The 24,389-nt window shown below is 43.8% G+C and overlaps 1 protein-coding gene across 4 annotated transcripts in view; it reads left to right on the plus strand.

Annotated features, from left to right (window-relative positions):
- KCNQ4 (potassium voltage-gated channel subfamily Q member 4) overlaps nucleotides 1-24,098 on the plus strand; it is a 752,031-nt gene extending 727,933 nt beyond the window's left edge. For all 4 annotated transcript variants that reach the window (XM_063954215.1, XM_063954216.1, XM_063954217.1 and 1 more), the window contains 2 exons: nucleotides 20,078-20,123; nucleotides 22,306-24,098. In XM_063954215.1, coding sequence (XP_063810285.1) covers nucleotides 20,078-20,123; nucleotides 22,306-22,449 — 190 coding nt within the window. In that variant the 3' untranslated portion in view covers nucleotides 22,450-24,098. The remainder of the gene's footprint in view (nucleotides 1-20,077; nucleotides 20,124-22,305) is intronic.
- Nucleotides 24,099-24,389: the final 291 nt, after the last annotated feature.

Raw genomic sequence — 24,389 nt, forward strand, 5'->3', positions numbered from 1 at the left:
GCACCTCTAAAAATGGGTTTTAGGTTTGGGGAGAAAAAACAGGCAGTGTTTTGTTCCCCCATCAGATGAATAAATGAAGTGTGTGAAAGCGTGGGTTCCCCCGTTAAGAAACTGGTAATTTATAAAAAGTTACTGATGGCGTACCCTTTCCCGCCAGGTGGATAAGTTACGCTGGGAGATATCCCCTAGGGTGGATAAGGCGCTCACACGTTTGTCAAAAAAGGTGGCACTGCCGTCTTAGGATACGGCCACTTTAATAGGTACCTGTTGATAAAAAACAGGAGGCTATCCTGAAGTCTGTATTTACACACTCAGGTACTAGACTGAGACCTGCAGATAGTGCTGCTGCAGCGTAGTCGGTGACCCTGTCAAACAGGGATACTAGTTGGCAAACATAAAAACATATTACAGACGTCGTCTTATATATAAGGGATGCACAGAGGGATATTTTGCCGGCTGGCATCCAAAATAAATGTAATGTCCATTCTGTCAGGAGGGTATTAGAGACCTGTCACTGGACAGGTGATGCTGACTTAAAAAGCGCATAGAGAGCCTTATAAGGGTGAGGAATTATTTGGGGATGGTCTCTGGGACCTCGTATCCACAGCAACTGCTGGGAAGAAATAATTTTACCTCAGGTTTCCTCACAGACAAAGGTACAGTCCTTTCGGCTTCAGAAAAGCAAGCGGGTCAAATGGCGCTTCCTTTCTGTACAGAGACAAGGGTAGAGGGAAAAAAGCTGCACCAGTCAGCCTGTTCCCAGAATCAAGATTCTTCCCCCGCCTCCTGTGAGGCCACACCATGACGCGGGTGCTCCACAGGTGTAGCCAGGTACGGTGGGGGGCCGTCTCAAAAATGTCAGCAATTAGTGGGCTCGCTCACAGGTGGATCCCTGTTTCTTTCAAGTAGTATTTCAGGGGTACAAGCTGGAATTCGAGATGTCTCCCCCCAGCCGTTTCTTAAAATATGCCTTGCTGACAACTCCCTCAGGCAGGGAGGCTGTGCTAGAGGCAATTAATAAGCGGTATTCCCAGCAGGTAATACTCAAGGTGCCCCTACTTCAACAAGGACGGGGTTACTATTCCACACGGGTTGGGGTACCGAAACCGCATGGTTCGGTGTGACCCATTTTATATTTAAAATCCTTGAACACAAAAATTCAAGTTCAAGATGGAATCGCTCAGGGCGGTTATTCCAAGCCTGGACGAGGGGGATTACATGGTATCCTGGGACATCAAGGATGCTTACCTGCATGTCCCATTTACCATCCTCGCCAGGAGTACCTCAGATTTGTGGTACAGGATTACCATTACCAAGTCCAGACACTGCCGTTTGGACTGTACATGGCACCGAGGGTGTTTTATCAAGGTAATGGCCGAAATGTTGGTACTCCTTCAAAAAAAGGGAGTTGTAATCATCCCGTACTTGGACAATCTCGTTATAAGGGCGAGGTCCAAGGAGCAGTTGGTAGTCGGGGTAGCACTATTTTGGAAAGTGCTACAACAGCATGGTTGGATTCTAAACAGTCCAAAGTCACAGCTGGTTCCTATGACACGTCTACTGTTCCTGGGGATGGTTCTGGACATAAACCAGAAATAGTGTTTCTCCCGGAGGAGAAAGCCAAGGAGTTGTCATCTCTAGTCAGAGACCTCCTGAAGCCAAAATAGGTAGCGGTGCATCATTGCACGCGAGTCCTGGGAAAAATGGTAGCTTCCTACGAAGCAATCCCATTAGGCAGGTTCCATACAAGAACTTTTCAGAGGGATCTGTTGGACAAGTGGTCCGGATCGCATCTTCCGATGCATAGGCTGATAACCCTGTCTCCAAGGACCAGGGTATCTCTACTGTGGTGGCTGCAGAGTGCCCATCTTCAAGAGGGCCGCAGGTTCGGCATACAGGACTAGGTCCTAGTGACCATGGATTCCAGCCTTTGAGGCTGGGAGGCAGTCACACAGGGAAGAAATTTCCAGGGACTTTGGTCAAGTCAGGTTATTTCCCTACACATAAATATTCTGGACCTGAGGGCCATTTACAATGCCCTGAGGCCGGCAAGGCCTCTGCTTCAAAACCAGCCGGTACTGATCCAATCAGACAACATCACGGCAGTCGCCCATGTAAACCAACAGGGCGGCACAAGAAGCAGGATGGCGATGGCAGAAGCCACAAGGATTCTCCGATAGGCGGAAAATCATGTGTTAGCACTGTCAGCAGTGTTCATTCCCGGAGTGGACAACTGGGAAGCAGATCTTCTCAACAGACACGACCTCCACCCGGGAGAATGGGGACTTCCTCCAGAAGTCTTCCAATAGGATTGTACACCATTGGGAAAGGCCACAGGTGGACATGATGGCGTCCCGCCTCAACAAAAAGCTATAAAAGATATTGCACCGGGTCAAGGGACCCTCAGGCGATAGCTATGGACGCTCTGGTAACACCGTGGGTGTACCAGTCGGTTTATGTGTTCTCCCCTCTGCCTCTCATACCAAAGGTACTGAGAATAATAAGAAGGCGAGGAGTAAGAACGATACTCGTGGATGGCCAAGAAGAGCTTGGTACCCAGAACTTCAAGAATTTATATCAGAGGACCCATGGCCTCTGCCACTCAGACAGGACCTGCGGCAGCAGGGGCCCTGTCTGTTCCAAGACTTACCGCGGCTGCGTTTGTCGGCATGGCGGTTGAACGCCGGATCCTGAAGGAAAAGGGCATTCCGGAGGAAGTCATTCCTACGCTTACTAAAGCCAGGAAAGAGGTTACAGCAACTCATTATCACCGCATATAGCGAAAATATGTTGCATGGTGTGAGGCCGAAAGGGCCCCAACAGAGGAATTTCAACTAGGTCGATTTCTGCATTTCCTGCAAGCAGGAGTGACTATGGGCCTTAAATTGGGTTCCATTAAGGTACAGATCTCGGCTCTGTCGATTTTCTTTCAAAAAGAACTAGCTTCAGTACCTGAAGTTCAGACATTTGTGAAAGGAGTGCTGCAGAGTCAGCCCCCGTTTGTGCCTCCTGTGGCACCTTGGGATCTCAACGTGGTGTTGAGTTTCTTAAAATCACATTGGTTTGAACCACTAAAAACCGTGGATCTGAAATATCTCACGTGGAAGGTGGTTATGTTATTGGCCTTGGCTTCTGCCAGGCGAGTATCAAAGTTGGCGGCTTTGTCTTGTAAAAGCCCTTATTTGAGTTTCCATATGGATAGGGCAGAATTGAGGGCTCGTCCTCAGTTTCTCCCAAAGGTGGTGTCAGCGTTTCACCTGAACCAGCCTATTGTGGTGCCTAGGCTACTAGGGACTTGGAGGACTCCAAGTTGCTAGACGTTGTCAGGGCACTGAAAATATATGTTTCCAGAACGGCTAGAGTCAGAAAATCTGACTCGCTGTTTATCCTATATGCACCTAACAAGCTGGGTGCTCCTGCTTCTAAGCAGACTATTGCTCGTTGGATTTGTAGTACAATTCAGCTTGCACATACTGTGGCAGGCCTGCCACAGCCAAAATCTGTCAATGCCCATTCCACAAGGAAGGTGGGCTCATCTTGGGCGGCTGCCCGAGGGGTCTCGGCTTTACAACTTTGCCGAGCAGCTACTTGGTCAGGGGCAAACACGTTTGCAAAATTCTACAAATTTGATACCCTGGCTGAGGAGGACCTGGAGTTCTCTCATTCGGTGCTGCAGAGTCATCCGCACTCTCCCGCCCGTTTGGGAGCTTTGGTATAATCCCCATGGTCCTTACGGAGTTCCCAGCATCCACTAGGACGTCAGAGAAAATAAGAATTTACTCACCGGTAATTCTATTTCTCGTAGTCCGTAGTGGATGCTGGGCGCCCATCCCAAGTGCGGTTTATCTGCAATACTTGTACATAGTTATTGTTAACTAAATCGGGTTATTGTTGAGCCATCTGTTGAGAGGCTCTATTGTTTCATACTGTTAACTGTGTTTCATATCACGAGTTGTACGGTGTGATTGGTGTGGCTGGTATGAGTCTTACCCGGGATTCAAAATCCTTCCTTATTGTGTACGCTCGTCCGGGCACAGTACCTAACTGAGGCTTGGAGGAGGGTCATAGTGGGAGGAGCCAGTGCACACCAGGTAGTCTAAGATCTTTCTAGAGTGCCCAGCCTCCTTCGGAGCCCGCTATTCCCATGGTCCTTACGGAGTTCCCAGCATCCACTACGGACTACGAGAAATAGAATTACCGGTGAGTAAATTCTTATTTTAAAGATCTATGCAGGGAAAAAAATGAGACCTAGTGCACAAGGACACATTTGCTCTGGATTAGAGGGCAGATTTACTAAGCCTTGGAGAGTGATAAAGTGGAGAGTGATAAAGTATTTGCTGCAGTGATGTCAAACAGCCCTTCTTGGCTCGCCAGATCACGTGAGAATCTTCTAGCGTCAGGAGTCTTTCTTTGCCGAAAATGTGTCTTAATCACAGAGCAATGCGAGGAGGCCATACTATTTAATTTGATATGATACTTTTATATCTATGTGCGACTGCGTCTCTGAATCTGTACACGAAGTTCTGTTGTGCTCCCTATATATTCTCAGTCACACTCACTATACAAGTGTCATATATCAAATTAATCAGCACGCCTCCTTCTGCATTTTAGTTGCATTGCGTTGCGACTAAGATGCATTTTCAGCAATAACAGATGCCCGCTGTTAGCAGAGTTGCACGGGACCTGGCAGCTTACTCATGCCCAGCATCTCACGCTGCATGGCGTATTGAGGCTAGATGTACGAGCACGCACCTGTACCAACGAATCCGCTTCTAACTGTCATTTTTCAAGCACATCCTGTAACATGGCAGTTAAGAGCTGATTGGCTGGTACTTGATCACTCTCCAAGGCTTAGTACATCTGCCCCTGGGTCATGTTAATTATTACTACTTAATTTGATTTTAACTCGACAGCATCTTATAACATGTCTATGAAGGCCAATAAGAAAATGTCTTCTACAAGTAGAGCAGAAAAAGGGTGAGTAACTTTGTACCTGGACATACCATGTTGCACTGCAAGGGTTGCAAATACATTTATTATTTTTGCGTGGATAAATATTGGCTGCTTTGGCATGTAACCCAAAAATGCTGGACAGCTTTATTATTACACTGCAATCTAGCTTTCAGTATGGACACACCCCTTTCAAACCTAAATATCTCTGCACGTTACATCTGCCCCAGCATGGTTTTGCCAAGGTGCAAAGTTACTTGCTTTTTTTTTTTTCTGCTTTACTCCTAACACAAGAAAAAAAAAGGCATTTTGTTTCCCTCAGCACCCTGAATGATAACAGTAACCAGATTTAAATCCCACACAATATTGGAATTCAGAGATCTCAGTTACATATATTTGCGCAAATGTATGAATAAGCCCCAAAGCCGCGTCAAGGCCTCTCTGTATATTTGGGGTCCCTAGCGCTATATTTAGGTACAGGGTGTGGCACCCCAAAAATCAGCATAAGCCAGAAATCCCAGTGCAGCTTACCAGTGAAAAAACTATAGTGTTAATAAATTAGTGTTAGGAAGCCAAAGCAATAAAGGAAGTGATACAAAAATGAGATGTAATTAAAATGGAGAAATAGTGTTAAAGAAATTAGTAAGTTATAAGTGTTAATAGAATGTAGTGGTATGCCATACTAAAGCCATCCAGCTCAGCCAGTCCAGAGGCACCACACCCCACACCTCCATTAGCCCAATCTGGGTCTATAAATAACCAGCAAGGAGCTACATGATAATGGCTCCTTACTTAAATATATCTAAGCTAAGAGCTACCTACCTTGGAGCAACCCCATAATGCTCCATATGGCATGTCAGGGCCTGCACCTCCTCCTAATGCAGGAACCTCTCTGCCTCTCACAACAGACACATATAGTGGCAGATGCTCAATTAGCTTAGTGATATCATTCAGGTGCTTGAAAGGGAAGGGTATTTCTAAGCAAGAAAAAAAGGCATTTTGTTTCTCCCCACACCCTAAATGATAACAGTAACCAGATTTAAATCCCACACAGTATTGGAATTCAGAGATCTCAGTTACATATATTTGTGCAAATGTATGAATAAGCCCCAAAGCTGCATCAAGGCCTCTCTGTATATTTGGGGTCCCTAGCGCTATATCTAGATGCAGGGTGTGGCACCCCAAAAAATCAGCATAAGCCAGAAATCCCAGTGCAGCATACCAGTGAAAAAAAACCCTTTCAAGCACCTGAATGATATCACTAAGCTAATTGAGCATCTGCCACTATATATGTTTACTCCTAACACAGAATCATGCCCAGTGCTTTTGTGCAGTCAGTCATTTTAAAAGGGAAAGGTGCATTAAACTGCATGTATCTGGGCTTACTCTGCTTTCAGAGTGTTTCAGTGATGGAGACTGACATGTAAGTGGGAAGTACTGTAGGATAATAAACTTGGCAAGGAGTCTGTATGACATTCCCATTGTAAAACCACTGCACCAATGTCTCACTGTCTGGGCTGCACTCGCAGGTTGCACAAACGTGCAATGTGTGATCTGTTTATTTGAAAATGGCTTACCGCTTGGCGATTTTTAGGAAAATATATAAACTGCCAACAAAATGTTTTGGGTATTTTTTATTTTTTTTTGTACCAGGATTAGCTTTCAGTCATTGGAAATTATTTTTTTTTTTTTAATGGAAGAATATTTTAAAAGTACAGTAAGTAATTGTAAAAGTTGGCAATACACAGTTACTTTTACAAGGGTACTATGGGGGTAATTCTGAGTTGATCGCAGCAGGAACTTTGTTAGCAGTTGGTCAAAACCATGTGCACTGCAGAGGGGCAGATATAACATGTGCAGAGAGAGTTAGATTTGGGTGTGGTGTGTTCAATCTGCAATCTAAATTGCAGTGTAAAAAAATAAAGCAGCCAGTATTTACCCTGCACAGAAACAAAATAACCCACCCAAATCTAACTCTCTCTACACATGTTATATCTGCCTCCCTTGCAGTGCACATGCACATGGTTTTGGCCAACTGCTAACATAGGCCCTCATTCCGAGTTGTTCGCTCGCAAGCTGCTTTTAGCAGCATTGCACACGCTAAGCCGCCGCCTACTGGGAGTGTATCTTAGCTTAGCAAAATTGCAGACGAAAGATTCTCAAAATTGCGAATAGAAATTTCTAAGCAGTTTCTGAGTAGCTCGAGACTTACTCTGCCACTGCGATCAGTTCAGTCAGTTTCGTTCCTGGTTTGACGTCACAAACACACCCAGCGTTCGCCCAGACACTCCCCCGTTTCTCCAGCCACTCCCGCGTTTTTCCCAGAAACGGCAGCGTTTTTTCACACACTCCCATAAAACGGGCAGTTTCCGCCCAGAAACACCCACTTCCTGTCAATCACATTACGATCACCAGAACGAAGAAAAAACCTTGTAATGCCGTGAGTAAAATACCAAACTTCTTAGCAAATTTACTTGGAGCAGTCGCAGTGCGAACATTGCGCATGCGCAATTAGCGTAAAATCGCTGCGATGCGAAGAAAATCACCAAGCGAACAACTCGGAATGAGGGCCATAGTTCCTTGCTGCGATCAACTCAGAATTACCCCCAAGATGAACACCAGTCTGTTTTTCCTGATCCACTTTGGGCCTAATTCAAGGTTGATTGAAAATCCATGTGCACTGCAGGTGGGGCAGACAGATGTAAGGGGCCCTATACACTAGCCGATCCGCCGCCGAGCTGCCCGACGGCGGATACGGCCGACGAGCGACCCGGCGGCGGGGGGGCAGTGACGGGGGGAGTGAAGTTTCTTCACTCCCCCCGTCACGCGACTGCATTGAAGTGCAGGCAAATATGGACGAGATCGTCAATATTGGCCTGCATGCACAGCCGACGGGAGACCAGCGATGAACGAGCGCGGGGACGCGCATCGTTCATCGCTGGAGCCTCCACACTGAAAGATATGAACGAGTTCTCGTTCATTTATGAACGAGATCGTTCATATCTTTCCAAAAATCGGCCAGTGTGTAGGGCCTATAACATGTGCAGAGAGAGTTAGATTTGGGTAGGTTATTTTGTTTCTCTGCAGGGTAAATACTGGCTGCTTTATTTTTACACTGCAATTTAGATTTCAGTTTGAACCCACCCCACCCAAATCTAACTCTGTCTGCACATGTTATAACTGTCCCACCTGCAGTGCACATGGGGTGTAATTCAGACCTGATCGTAGCAGCAAATTTGTTAGAAGTTGAACAAAACCATGTGTACTGCAGGGGGGGGGGGGGGGGCAGATATAACGTGCAGAGAGAGTTAGATTCGGGTTGGGTGTGTTCAAACTGAAATCTAAATTGCTGTTTAAAAATAAAGTAGACAGTATTTACCTTGCACAGAAAAAAATAACCCACCCAATTCTAACTCGCTCTGCAAATGTTATATCTGCCTCCCTGCAGTGCACATGGGGGGGTCATTCCGAGTTGATCGCTCGCTATCAACTTTTTGCTGTGCTGCGATCATATAGTCGCCGCCTATGGGGAGTGTATTTTCGCTTTGCAAGTGTGCGGACGATTTTGCAGCCGACGGCACAAAAAAGTTTTTAGCAGTTTCTGAGTAGCTGTTTCTGAGTAGCTCTGGACTTACTCAGCCACTACGATCACTTCAGTCTCTTTGGTCCTGAAATTAACGTCAGACACCCGCCCTGCAAACACTTGGACACGCCTGCGTTTTTCCAAACACTCCCAGAAAACGGTCAGTTGACACCCATAAACGCCCTCTTTCTGTCACCTTGCGATCGGCTGTGCGAATGGATTCTTCGTTAAATCCATCGCCCAGCACCAATCCTCTTTGTACCCGCACAACGCGCCTGTAAATTGCGGTGCATGCGCAGTTTTGACGAGATTTAACCTGATCGCAGCGCTTCAAAAAGTTGCAAGCGAGCGATCAACTCTGAATGACCCCCATGGTTTCGCCCATCTGCTAATAAATTTGCTGCTACGATCAGGTCTTAATTACCCCCATGGTTTTGCCCATTACAGGAAAATGTTGTTTTGCAATCAACCTTGAATTAGGCCCTTTATACAGAACAGTAGATGTCTGTAGATGCTACCTCTCTATTGTATCAGATCAGTAATCCATATAGCTCTATTGCTGTGGTGAATGAATAATTAGAGTGAGTGGATATGGGGACAGCACTATATATCACTTTTGTGTGTTTGCAAGTTTTTATTAGCTAGGTCGAAGTTCACTTATAGGTGCAAATTCACACAATGGGCCTTACTCAGAATGGAACACAAATGGAAATGTTAATGTACAGTATCTGGAAAAAGCGTGTATTTTTTACATATATTCTGAATCTGTTGCATATGTAAACCTGCAACTGCGGCTCACTCTCCTAAATCTAGCTGGGTCAGGTGCGTCCAGAATACAAATGGAGGCATGGCTTCACGGTCACCAAAAACACCTAAAAATTGCAGTACACAATGGGGTAAATTTACTAAGATTCGTATTTTCCCGTTTCAGGTCAAAGTTCAATCACGAATGACATCGAAAGTGTAAAACTGCAACTTTTTGAATTTGTTACGATGGATTTACTAAGCTGTCGTATTCAGGTTTTTCTTTTCTTCCGATGTCGATGTCATTCGTGTTTTTTTTGTGTTTTTTACGGCAGTGATTAGCAAAACACTGCCGACTTTTTTACAATTAATCTCGGCCGGATCTGTGTGATCCGTGCTGGGGTTCTATTTTTTTTATTTTTTTTAATTAAACACTGTAAAATTTAAAAAAAAAATGCGTGGGGTCCCCCCTCCTAAGCATAACCAGCCTCGGGCTCTTTGAGCCGATCCTGGTTGCCGAAATATGGGAAAAAAATTGACAGGGGTTCCCCCATATTTAAGCAACCAGCATCGGGCTCTGCGCCTGGTCCTGGTTCCAAAAATACGGGGGACAAAAAGAGTAGGGGTCCCCCGTATTTTTAAAACCAGCACCGGGCTCCACTAGCTGGACAGATAATGCCACAGCCGGGGGTCACTTTTATATAGTGCCCTGCGGCCGTGGCATCAAAAATCCAACTAGTCACCCCTGGCCGGGGTACCCTGGGGGAGTGGGGACCCCTTCAATCAAGGGGTCCCCCCCCCCCAGCCACCCAAGGGCCAGGGGTGAAGCCCGAGGCTGTCCCCCCCCATCCAATGGGCTGCGGATGGGGGGGCTGATAGCCTTTGTTGTAAAAGAAAAGATATTGTTTTTAGTAGCAGTACTACAAGTCCCAGCAAGCCTCCCCCGCATGCTGGTACTTGGAGAACCACAAGTACCAGCATGCGGCGGAAAAACTGGCCCGCTGGTACCTGTAGTACTACTACTAAAAAAATACCCCAAAAAAGACAAGACACACACACCGTGAAAGTATAATTTTATTACATACATACATACACACATACATACATACTTACCTTATGTTCCCACGCAGGTCGGTCCTCTTCTCCAGTAGAATCCAAGGGGTACCTGTTGAAGAAATTATACTCACGAGATCCAGGGGTCCAGGGTCCTCGGGGAATCCAGGTGTAATCCACGTACTTGAAAAAAATAACAAAACGGACACTCGAGCCACGCACTAAAAGGGGACCCATGTTTGCACATGGATCCCCTTTTCCCGACTGCCAGAAACCCACTCTGACTGATGTCTAAGTGGGTTTCTTCAGCCAATCAGGGAGTGTCACGTTGTAGCACTCTCCTGATCGGCTGTGTGCTCCTGTACTGAATGACAGGCAGCACACGGCAGTGTTACAATGTAGCGCCTATGCGCTCCATTGTAACCAATGCTGGGAACTTTCTTGCTCAGCGGTGACGTCACTTTAGGTCAACCGCAGGGCAGAAAGTTCCCAGCATTGGTTACAATGTAGCGCATAGGCGCTACATTGTAACACTGCCGTGTGCTGCCTGTCAGTGAGGACAGGAGCACACAGCTGATCAGGAGAGTGCTACAACGTGGCGCTCCCTGATTGGCTGAAGAAACCCACTTAGACAGAAGTCAGAGTGGGTTTCTGGCATTCGTGGAAAGGTGACCCATGTGCAAACATGGGTCCCCTTTCACTTCGTGGTCGGGACACCGTTTTTTTTTTTCATGTACGTGGATTACCCCTGGATTTCCCGAGGAGCCTGGACCCCTGGATCTCGTGAGTATAATTTCTTCAACAGGTACCCCTTGGATTCTACTGGAGAAGAGGACCGACCTGCGTGGGAACTTAAGGTAAGTATGTATGTATGTGTGTATGTATGTAATAAAATTATACTTTCACGGTGTGTGTGTCTTGTCTTTTTTTGGGTATTTTTTTAGTAGTAGTACTACAGGTACCAGCGGGCCAGTTTTTCCGCCGCATGCTGGTACTTGTGGTTCTCCAAGTACCAGCATGCGGGGGAGGCTTGCTGGGACTTGTAGTACTGCTACTAAAAACAATATCTTTTCTTTTACAACAAAGGCTATCAGCCCCCCCATCCGCAGCCCATTGGATGGGGGGGGACAGCCTCGGGCTTCACCCCTGGCCCTTGGGTGGCTGGGGGGGGGGGGACCCCTTGATTGAAGGGGTCCCCACTCCCCCAGGGTACCCCGGCCAGGAGTGACTAGTTGGATTTTTGATGCCACGGCCGCAGGGCACTATATAAAAGTGACCCCCGTCTGTGGCATTATCTGTCCAGCTAGTGGAGCCCGGTGCTGGTTTTAAAAATACGGGGGACCCCTACTCTTTTTGTCCCCCGTATTTTTGGGACCAGGACCAGGCGCAGAGCCCGATGCTGGTTGCTTAAATATGGGGGAACCCCTGTCATTTTCCCCCCCATATTTTTGCAACCAGGATCGGCTCAAAGAGCCCGAGGCTGGTTATGCTTAGGAGGGGGGACCCCACGCAATTTTTTTAGAAAAAATAAGCACTTTCCCACCCCTTCCCACTGATATACATGCACGGATCTCATGGATCCGTGCATGCCTATCTAATCACGGGAAAAAAAAAAAAGGTCTGTTTTTTTTTAGCACTTTTTTACGAGTTGTAATTTTTCACGGCAGTGTTTGTTTTTTTTTTGCTTTGCACTTCTTAGTAAATGACCGAGATTCATACTTAAACAGCCGCGTTTTGACCGATGGTGTATTCATTCGTAATTTTTTACTTGGACTTGCAAAAAATTACGAATGCCCTCATCTCTGCCGTGATTAGTGTTTAGTAAATTACCGAGATGACACTTTGATGAAAAAACGGCATCTCGGTCAAAATCGGGAGCTTAGTAAATTTCCCCCAATGTATAAGCAATTCATTTAATGGCCCTATAGTACAGATAATAAGCACCCAAGTAGCTTAGAATGGATTGCTGAGCTGACTTTTCAGTGTTGCAGAAGTATTAATGTATTTGCATAAATGAGTGTACAAAAGACATTTTCATCCAATCAGACACAGGCTGCATCTGTCATCATCATCATCATCATCATCATTATCATGGGTTTTAGTTACCACAAGTCAGGCTCCTCTAGGCAAATGCGATTACTTCTGTTCAGTGGCCCATTCCAGCCCCCATCCAAGTCCTCTAGTCATACATAGTCACAAGTCAAGTTTATGGCTGCAAAAAGATGTGCGCAAAAAAAGTGCAAGTTGTGGACAAAAAAAGCCAACTCTTAAAAGGGCCTATTGTGGGTAATTATGGGAGGAAAAACTTTGCTAGTTTTCGCGCGCAGTCGGATCCCTATGGTTAGCAAGCTACTCCAGGCAACATTCTCCAGCCCAGATAAAGTGTTATTATAATGTGAGATTATCCAATGAAACCTCAAAGCTAATTGAACCTACTCCATGAAGTGCTCCGGGAAGAAGGAAAAGACCTCCCATTCAAAGGACAGACTGAGGTCTTGTTTCCAGTACATTAAAGTACATGTAAACTAGGGATAGACATTGGAAGCCCGGCATCAAATGGTTTCTAGGCTTCTGCCATCAAATGTGATGCAGTGGCAACCAGTCATAGCATTAAAACCATTCAATGATATAACATCAATGGTTGCAATGTGCGCGTATGCACAGGCACTGTGCTTCAGCCACGGCATCAGATGGGCATTGGAAAACAGCATCTGATGGCAGGCAACGATTAAAAATCCGCTGTTTGATGGTAAATGTACTTCCATTGGATCAATAGTTGCTGACCATTAGCCTCCAATGTCCATACCTAGTGTAAACAAGAAATAGGCAACATCATGAGAAAATGAAGAAGAGCATTTAGTAAACTACATCTCCCTTTCCAATCAGGATAATAATAAAATATCCCAGTGAACAGTCCAGACTGGAAGAAGAGTAGATCTTTGTGTAGAGACAGGGGAAGTTGTCCTGTATATTCTATCTACACAGAAGCAAATACAATCCTAAGCAGTCGGCACAGCCATCAGGATCAGTGATACGACCTGGTCTTCAAATCCCCTAGGCTTGATGGCAACATCGGGTGTATCTAAGATAAGAATTTTGTGCTTCTCTTTTCTACTTAGAAATACCAGAGTATATTTAATTCTGTGATGCAAGAGGAGATGTTTTATGTAATGTAATTGTCCTCTGCTTTTGAGTTTCCAAGAAGAAATCTGGATATAGCAAATTATTTTGATAATCTTGCTTCTCTTGGCTCTTAGTACAGGCCAGGCAGACTTGCTTGTTTCTTTCTTTCTTTCTTTCTCTCTCTCTCTATGGTGAGAGATTTCAGAATAGTTATTTGGTAGGAGCAGGAGTTCCAGATTTAAGGAGGGCAACCTGTTGCTTCCCAGAAGCTGTTTAGCACCTAGAGAGCGACAGTTTGTCCAGGACTGATGTAGGCAACTTTCCAGGATACCTATTATCTCCTACCAGGTTTCCACTTTCCTAGTTAAAGAGCTTAGAGTCTCCACTTCAGTATAGTGAAGTGTACATTCGTCATGGGGAAGGTGGTTGTTGGGTGTTGTACCTGGCGCTTGTACTTTGCATATACTACTTATATTTTAAATATGCTGTTAATTTGGAATGTGGTGAAACATTTCTCTGTGTTTTTTAAAGTTAAAGTTAAACTGCTATTGCACCCCCTGGTGGATTTCTCATATTTTTTTCTGTATCATTATTATTCAGGTGACCACATCTGTATGGGCCTAGTGTTCTTTCCCAACCCAGCTGGTCAGGGCCCGTTTGTGCATTCAGATTTCCACATAGTATGGTTGTGTGATCTCCATATTGGTACTGGTTTAATATTTTCTGTAGTTCATCATAGAAAATATCTTTGTCTTGGTCACTGCTTGGCTCTGTTGGTGCATATACTCCAATCAGGGCAATGGGCACAATTGCAGAGCGTTCTAGAATGGCAATACGGTCTGATATTACTCAGTAACAAGTTAGAAACTTCTTTAGTTTGGAATGTAGCATGAAAGTAACCTGAGTAAGGTAAATCAAGAAGGAAGTTGGGATTTTGTTATTTAGGTGTCAGCCTTCAGTATCCGTACAGTTAATGGTAGTGTAATGTTACCTCAAATCTATGTTTATGTGTACTAGCAGTGTATCCGGGATCAGCAGCGACACTGTGCATCACAACTGCCCTACAGAACCCAGGACTCGGCATTAGGCTTCAGTCTCCTAAACACGCCCCCAGACTCCTGTGAAACTAGCTAATGAGAGTCTGGGGACGAGCTTAGGAGAGGGAAGCCTAATGCCGAGTCCTGGGTTCTGTACGGCACGCACATATATTACACACGTCTTCACATGTATGGTTATAGGTACTTAGTGACCCCCCTCCTGGACTAGGTAGTCGGCGCTGCAGCGGTCGCTGTATATACCTATCTGCCTCATATCTATCTCATACAGTATCTATCTGATCTGTAGCTATGTATCTCATATTTATCCTATCTGTCTGTCTGTGCAGACTGGATGGACCAAGTGGTTATCTGCCGTCAAATTCTATGGCCCTAATTCAATAAAAAGCAATATGAAAAGCGCCAGGAAGGAGATCCCGGAGCGATTCAATTGACCGCGCTATTATGCCAGAGAATGCCAGTTCTCGTGCCTTAAACCTGGGGGTTTCGTCGTGAGAACGGGCATCCTTCGACTTAAGTGCCTGCCGCGATGCTGTTTGTACCACGCTTAATGCAGAAAACAGCATTGCGGCAAAAGATTGCTGCTTGTACCCCAGGAGGGATGCAAGAAGAAATACTCTGGTCGTTCATAACAGCATGCTCAATTGTATAGCAATGGGACATCCTTCCCGCTGCTATACATATCAAGCTGAATTGAATTGACCCCTATGTTTCTATGTTATTCTGCATGGTTTAATAAGGTTAGCGTCCACTGCTAAACAGGGGACGCACCTCTAAATGCACCTCTTCAACTCCTTGAATATATATCCTTGAATATATATAATAAGTCTGTGGCCGCTGTAATAGACATTTTCTTTTCCTGTCTTTCTCTTAAATATCATATGCACATTTTTCTATCTGTAGCACATTTTTCTATCTGTAGAAGTCTAATCTCCAAAATAGTACTTGGAGGATACAAGTATATTGTCCCGGATATCAGAGGGAGAGAAACACAGGATGCATCAGACAGATTTCCTAGGGGCAAGGGGACATGCAGGGCCTTGTACTAAACATCATCTCCACCCAAATGAGATTCCCAACACATCCTGTATAACCCTTTATGTGCTGAAACAGGCTAGTGCTGAACGTGAAGTCTGTCACTAGGAACAGCAGTAGCACTGTAGGGCAGGTAAGGTGAACAGAAAGAAGTGAAGGTATATCAGACAGAGCAGGACGAGACATGTAGTGAAGAACGTTGTGTGTGGGGTATCGGTATATATACAGTATATGGGTGTCTGTTAGCAGATCTGTGGATGTGTCTTGGCTGATGTTAGACTTGATCTAGAATGACCTTGCTAATTTGCAGCTTCTCTGTTCGTAAATTCCACACATTGGAATGTGCCCCATAATCTGTAGTGTGCTATATATAATCTTACCTCTGGCCCAGATCTTAAATTTACCTCAAACTGTGCATGTTACCATGGCAACATATTGACCTATCCAAGCTGCTGCCACCTTCTGGCACAACAGAATCATTTTCCACAGCAATACACCAGTTTGTTTACAGATCAGGAAGGTATTCAGAGTAGTTCAAGCAAGGTTATATCAAAATGAAAACATACAACACACCTGATCATGGCTGTGTGTCTGTATATCAACATTGGTGTGTTATGTTTCCCCGACGCTTGGGATCCCGGCAGCCAGCATACTGGTGCCGGGATCCGGAATGCCGGCAGCGGGGCGAGCGCAAAAGAGCCCCTTTTGCGTGCCACGCTATTTATTCTCCTTCCAGGGGTGTCGTGGACACCTCAAGAGGGAGAATATTTGTTAGTATACCAGCGGTCGGGATTCCTGCATCTGTATGGTGAGCGCCGAAATCCCGACGGCCGGTATATCAAGGGCCACCCATCTACACTATATCAGTGTACATTAATCACAGAGGCTCTGCACTCACCATAATAATCCTTGGGGATTTGGTTCATATTTTCATCAAAACATTTAAAAGGCCACCCCCATCAAGGCAACCCACAAACAGCATAGGTAAGTTTGATTCGACCATGCCAGGCAAGTGGTTAAATGTTTTGATCAAAATATGAACTACAGTAAATCCCCATGGCTTATTTTTGTGAGTGCAGAGCCTATGTGATTTTTAGCAATTAAAAGTTATGGGATGGCACTGTGGCACAGAGCTGCTAGAAACAACCTTCCTGGTTTCACCCAAAACCAGTATGTGATATGCAAAAAGGTATGTGGAGAGGTTTCAGGCGCTAGTGTGTCTGACGTGTTTTGGTCAAAAAAGGTTATTAAATACTTCCTTTAATATAAGGATGTCTGCAGTAGATGATACACAGATTCTCCTTATAGTGGTGTTTGTATGACAGATGATTTCCACATGTAATTAGAAGAGTCGCAAAACAATAGTGTAATACGTTCACAAATAAACATTTATTACACACAAAACTCAATGTTTCCTGATAAAAAAATACACATAAAAATTGTACATTAAAAAAAAAAAAATGCCACAAAAATTGCAGTAGTAAGCAGCGGGGACTGTACCAGAGAGTAGTTTTCAGAATAGCATATAGTATACAGAGGCTCTGGATACTCCTGCACACCTGTCCATGGAAGGCACACCTGGTGCATGCAACGTCCCGAAGCTCCTCAGTCTTTCACTCCCATTGTAGCCGCCAACACATTTCGAGTCAGAAGCTCTTTATCAAGGATAGTATGGAGTAATACTGCTTCCAGATCAAAAAGGTTACCAGAATTAGCATAAGATTACAAACTTTAAAACAATACCATAATGGGTTCCAATGGTAAATGTAATGAATAACTCTACAATATATAATCATATACATTAAAAACATATCCTTTGTTTTCATGATGTTTACAGAAAACGGAAGTCCTGGACCTATACTTCCGGTGAGCGTTTCACGTTCATCCCGTATCTGAATGAAGTGTTTATTGAATAAAAATGTCCATTGGACCAAGTTCATAATCCCCTTTAGTGGTACCATCCAATAGTCCCTCCAGCGTTTTAATACGGCTGGTTTAAACCTATAGCGGTGTTTCTCCACCTCTGGAATGCAAAGAAGGGAGTGACAACTCATTCACTATCGAACTACTTACACAACAGTTCCACCAAAGGGACTGAAAAATTCCTTCATTTCAAAACATTCAAAACATTTGGAGAAATCGCAATGAAGAGACTAATTTGGCCAAATGGAAAGTAAAAGGATATATAAATTGAAAACTCTCATACCTAACCTCTTTTGCCCATAACACCTCTTATATTTTTATTTAAGCATTGTGGTTTACCACATGCACCCCAGATCTTTTTTTATACATATAGATAGATATTTATTTATAATGGGAGGACAGTCCCCACTGAAGACATACCTCCAGGTGTATAATAGACGTTATAAATACACAGTCACTGTACATATATTAGTAAACATAAAATTGTTTCCAAAAAGAGTCTGGTCCAGTAAAAGTTATATGGGGCAGTTTGCTGTCTTACCTTAAGCCTCCTTCTAAATAAGTATATTCTCAGGACAATCGTGTAATCTTAAACCAATTACCTCCAGTTCCGGGCTCAAAATCAGCAGTGGTTGAACCGGGAGATGTTTGGACTCTATTCTGCAATGAATGCATCTGTAATAGCAGCAATTAAGAAGCGGTGAGAGCCTGCAGATGCTCCCCAGTCATCAGCTCCTAAGGAGAGGTTGATGGTATGCTGCACCGGATCAAAACTCACCGCATTAAATCATATGCACCGTTCATCGTCTGCTGATCCGCTTTGTCAGTCCCTCCATTGGTTACCGGTATTCTACCATATTAAATATAAAATACTTTTACTTACATACAAAGCCATTAACCAAACTGCACCAACAGACATCTCTTCACTCATCTCAAAATATCTCCCTACCCGACCTCTCCGCTCTGCACAAGATCTGCGTCTCTCATCCACACGCATTACTTGTTCACACTCAAAATTACAGGACTTTATTCGGGCTTCACCCACTCTGTGGAATGCACTCCCACACACAATAAGACTCACCTCCAGTCTCCAAACATTTAAACGTTCCCTGAAAACTCACCTCTTCAGACAAGCCTATCAAATTCCAGACCCACCCACATAACCTTCAGTGCTTCCCTGTCTAATTACATCCTCTCTGTACAGTACACATAACTTCACATATCTTGTCTTTCTTTAGTCTTACACCCTCCTGACACTTGGCCAACATTGCTGGGTGATCATATCATACAACCCATTAAGAACCTAGCAATCTGGTGGACCATTATGCAATAGGTACCGTCTATCCTTGTGTATCAATGCTCAATTCCCTATAGATTGTAACCTTGCGGCAGGGCCTTCCTACCTCTATGTCTGTTTTTACCCAGTTTTGTTCCATTACCGTTGTTCTAATTGTAAAGCGCAACGGAATATGCTGCGCAATATAAGAAACTGTTAATAAATAATAAATAAATAAATAATAAGCAGCAACAGGCTTCAGCTTGCAAAGTATCATGCACACAGCAGCCGCTGTAAAGTTCCTGTTAATGCGGTTGTGTTGCTGGTGCCGAATTTCCTACTAGGCACATACCTATGAGCGCCAATAGCTAAAGGCACCACAACATGAGCTTTCTAGTGCCCCAATTCAAACACGGCTATTTGAACGCAAAACAAAGACAACAACCCCCAAGAAGCATCAGGGGAGTCTCATGAGTGGGTGCATGTCCAGTCTGGAAACCCAGAAGCTTAAGTTCATGTTCTGGCGAGTCTCAGTAGTTTTCACATGTGCAGCCCAGGAGACAGGAGAAAGTTTTTTTTTTTTCCCTTGCAAAAGACCAAAAAAATAATTGGTAGCTGAAAATGGCAGAGTCTGACAAGAATCTGGGGGGTGCAGGCATCCAATAATGTGCCTAGGGTCGGCCTGACCTCTGCCTGTGTGTAGCAACAAAGTAGTACAACATGCTGGTATATTGGTAATTGTAATAACCCTGATGCATTTCTTCATCCAAATACACTGATGGGTTCCTTAGGGGGTGATTTGATAGAAGTTGCTTACCATTGCTGACATTTCAGTTCTAGTCATAGAGCAAGACAAAATATATTTTTCCACTGTGTTGGGAGATTTTCTTTATGTTTTGGATCTTAAAAAGCATACATGATCAGGACCAAAACTTCTATTAGACACCTGAACACTTGGCGGTACGTAAGGAATAAAGTGTGGTGTGTGTGTGTATCTACTAGATTGTCATTTTGAAAATTTGTATTGTTTTACAGTACAAATAGCTTTCTTATGAGTCATTTACATGATTACTATATAGTCACTACCCGGTGGGCATTAGGTTTTGTGACAGTATGGGGTTTGCATTTCTTCTCATTGACGGTTGTAATCAATAGTTTAATATAAATAAATTGTTATTAAGAGGTAGCAATATCTCCTTGACAAGAAACTATTCTAACTGATTTAGTAATCCTATATGACAAAGGGATGTCTTCAGAGATGTAATTAGGATAGTTCTTTATCATTGTGAAAATAAACTATTTGTTTTCTTTCATTGTTTTTTTTTTCCCCACTAGGTGGGGGGAGGAGAGAGAAACCAGTGGACAGATACAGAAATACTGGGTAATAGACATTTTAAATTAAAGCAATATATGTAGACATGTTATTAATTCCTTGTAGCTGCCATTCTGTTTCTTACAGCTTTCCAGAGGAGAGATGGTGGGGTAGATTTAACTTCTAAACATGAAAAGCAGTGGTGTTTCCTATAGCAATCAATCAGACTCTGGGGGGGAGGGGGGGGGGGAGGTATTCAATTACCTGTGAAAAAGCATCGGGAGCGAAAAACTGGAGTTTTTCACAATGTTTACCGATGTTTCTTCAATTATTATTTTTCCGGCGTATCCATTAGGTTTTCTGGGATTTTGCTTCGCATGTCTGAGGCAGGTGAAACAAAATCCCTGATAAGCCGCAGCTCACACCGCCTTATCGGGCTAAATGAATAGTCCACGGCGAGACAGTTACCCACGATAATATATAGTCCATATCGCTGGAAAATATAGCGCGTATTGCACCGTGTGTATAGAGCCTGCAATGACGATGCGGGTCGGCATCACAAGAAAAAAATAGACTGTGCAGGCAGCACAACATTGACTATATCGGTGGTGCTGGGCTCCGGCCACATCGCATAGTCAGTGTCGAGCATTTCCTGCATCGCACCGTGTGTATGCACCTTAAGGTTGAATGAAGTAATCCTGGAGTGCACACGTCCTGAACATTTGGACTTCAGCCCCTGGCTTTATTGCAAGGTAGTAGATAGGTGGGAGTAGAATTGTACAGTCAAATGTGGAAAAGGAATAAGGAAAAAAAGACTTGTTTCACAGAAATAGTAGAATAGAGTCCTATATTATATACATACTAGATTGTTATAGGTGAATAGCAAGTAATTTTATTACAGTATTGAATATTAAAAACTTTTCCAGAATTCATGTGTTATTGAGAATTAACATATTCTCTGCTAAAGACATTTATAGCTTTTTGTCTTTCTATGACTATGAAATTCCTTCATTATTACACCCATCAGCCAAAACATTAAACCACTTGCTTAATATTGTGTCGGCCCCCCCTCGTGCCACCAAAACAGCTCTGATCGGTTGAAGCATGGACTCCACATGACCTCTGAAGGTGTCCTGTGGTATCTGGCACCAAGACATTAGCAGCAGATCCTTTAAATCCTGGAAGCTGCAAGGTGGGGCCTCCATGGCTCGGACTTGTTTTTCCAGCACATCCCACAGATGCTCGATCAGATTAAGATCTAGGGAATCTGGAGGCCAAATCAACACGTTGAACGCTTTGTCATGTTCCTCAAACCATTCCTGAACAATATTTGCTCTCAGCAGAGAGCATTATCCTGCTGAAAAAGACCACTACCATCAGGTAATACCGTCGCCATGAAGGGGTATACTTGGTTTGCAACAATGTTTAGGTAGGTGGCACATGTCAACGTAACATCCACATGAATGCCAGGATTCAAGGTTTCCCAGCAAAACATTGCCCAGCATCATACTGCCTCCACTGGCTTGCCTTCTATGCACACGCACCCGGCCATCCACATGATGTAAAATGTGATTCATCTGATCAGGCCACCTTCTTCCATTGTCCCATGGTCCAGTTCTGATGTTCATGTGCCCATTGTAGGTGCTTTCAGTTGTGGACAGAGGCGATGCACTGTGTGTTCTGACACCTCTCTATCATAGCCAGCATTACGTTTCTTAGCAATTTGTGCTACAGTAGCTCCTCTGTGTGATAGGACTAGACAGGCTAGGCTTTGCTCCCCATGCATATCATTGAGCCTTGGACACTACATCAGCGATTCACCAGTTATCCTTCCTTGGACGACCTTTGATGGGTACAGTACTAACCACTGCATACTGGGAACACCCCACAAAACCTGCTGTTTGAAAATGCTCTTACCCAGTTGTCTAGCCATCACAAGTTAGCACTTGTCAGAGTCACTCAGATCCATACAGTTGCCTATTTTTCTTGATTTAACACATCCACTTGAAGAACTGAGTGTTTACTTGCAGTCAAATGTATACCAGCCCTTGACAGGTGCCATTGTAACCAGATATCCAATGTTATTAATTTCACCTGTCAGTGGTTTTAATGTTATGGCTGATGTGTATATATTCTTAATTGTAAAGAAGCAGTGTACATAACACCCCATTACAGTTTATGTATGAGTACATAGAGCATATCATATATTGCCTTTATCCGATTTTTCTCTTTTCTTTTCTTTTTTCTGTAGTTGGCTGCTAATTCATGGGGAAAGGACTGGGGAGAGAGCGGCTATTTCCGTATTGCCCGCGGCGAAAACGAGTGTGAAATTGAAACCTTTGTAGTGGGAGTGTGGGGCAGAGTCAGCATGGAGGACCTTTCCCATAGGAAATGAGGCAATTTCCAAGATGCAGGACTATGTGAATTTATAATATGCAGACAGTGTGTTGTATCCTACTCTTAACCTCCAGATATTTACACTGCCAGAGAGATGGATCATGAGGTCTTAGGTAGTGGGGGTGTCTTCTATAGGGGGATAAAGAGAATTCTATGCCATTGGCTTGGGCTGAGGGATTTCATTACGTGACATTTTACCCCACACACTGCTGGTGAGACCTGCAACTCACTTCAGAGCCATTCATATTCATAGTGTAAGAGCACTAACAACGCTTAACAGGACAGTGCTGCTGATCCTTACATTATAGGGAATGTCCGTTAGATCATTGATCTATGATGGCCCTATCACATCAAAGTGCTTGCATGTTGACTGCAACACATCCCCTACCAACATGATTTCTATGTTTTCACAAGCACATTCCCTGTTCTTATGATGTCCTACATATACCTGACTTGCTTGAAATCTCCACTATAATGTCTTAAGTGTTCTATAGAGAAAATAAAGCATTGCCAAAATGCCACAAATCAGGCGGAGAACAGGATGCAGAGAGGTCCTTAGTAAAAAATAAGCTGACCCTGTGGTGCTGACACAGGGGAGATTCACAGCCTGTGGCTTTAGATAGGATAACAGTGCACGTAATCCTATAATCTCTACATGGATCAAAGGAGTATTGTGTGGGGCTATATGCAAGGGGCACTCGGCCTGTGAACCTGTCATAGACAGACATTCCCCTCCGGCCAGAAATTGCGGGAGAAATACTAGGCATCCATGTAGAAGTCACTTCCACCTAGGACCAAAGTGAGCCAATATATATAATGGGATATAGGAGTATATCTTAAAGTCCAATTACATATTCAGACTACTCTGTATATACATTTGTAAAGCATCTATCCACTCTGGTAGTTGCACAATGTAAAAGGTAATCTATCGCACATACTTCAGATTTCCATCACTGTCTCACCCTCCTAAAACTGTGCTGGCATTTCACTGACCCAACATACTAAATATAAATGAAGCACCAACCTCAATACACGAAAATGTGAAATATGTTTAACTATTTATTGAATTGTTTATATACTGAAACTGTTTATATTGTTTGAATAATCTGCTCTCATAATCATCATACACAAAATTAGAACCCCCCCCCAAAAGAAAAGCATTGGCCCCCAACAGTACACTAGATTGGGTGTCATGATTCATTAATAGTTAAACATTATGACATTTACAAACATTCCAATTTGAACAAATAAAAATGTTTTTCACAAAGGTTTTTTTCTCTTAAAAAGTTCTGTTTTGAAAATCTATTTGTGTATTAATCTACAAACAAATGGAACTCATTTACAAATAGTTGAACATGGAAGAACGGTGGCGTGCCAGCTATTTGGATAAACTTATTTTTACATCTTTGTAGTAAAGATATGAAGAACTTGCTAGAAATACCTGAAAACAAATATCTTCTTGAATACAAAAGTTGTACATGATTGGTAGAATTTGATGGTCAGGACGGTGTTTTACCCAATACATGACATGAGTATTTGTTGTTCATAAGCACAACAGAAATTAGGATTTCTGTGTATGTTAGATCTGAGCACTGGTATGTGAAATATCTACTTCACTTCATAAATAAATGGTCACTTTGATGAGTATCCTCTGTGTTTGGTGTTAGAACACCCTGAAGGTCACATACTACCTCTGTGCCAACACTCAGCTCAGCGTGGCTCTCCTTTGTGCCTCTCCATTCAGTCTGTTCTGCTGCACAAGCATTTACCCTTCCCCAAGCCATGTATCTCCGTATTACAGTTTATTATCTGGAAACACTGCACAGCACCCTGACACATCCATGACAAAAGACAAGCAGAGCCATTTTCTGCAAACTACCTTGAATTCCTGCCATATTATACTCCACGGTGCAGCAAGGAGGGTGCTTGTCGCCATTA

Source organism: Pseudophryne corroboree, chromosome 2, assembly GCF_028390025.1.
Source record: "Pseudophryne corroboree isolate aPseCor3 chromosome 2, aPseCor3.hap2, whole genome shotgun sequence".
Lineage (NCBI taxonomy): Eukaryota > Metazoa > Chordata > Amphibia > Anura > Myobatrachidae > Pseudophryne > Pseudophryne corroboree.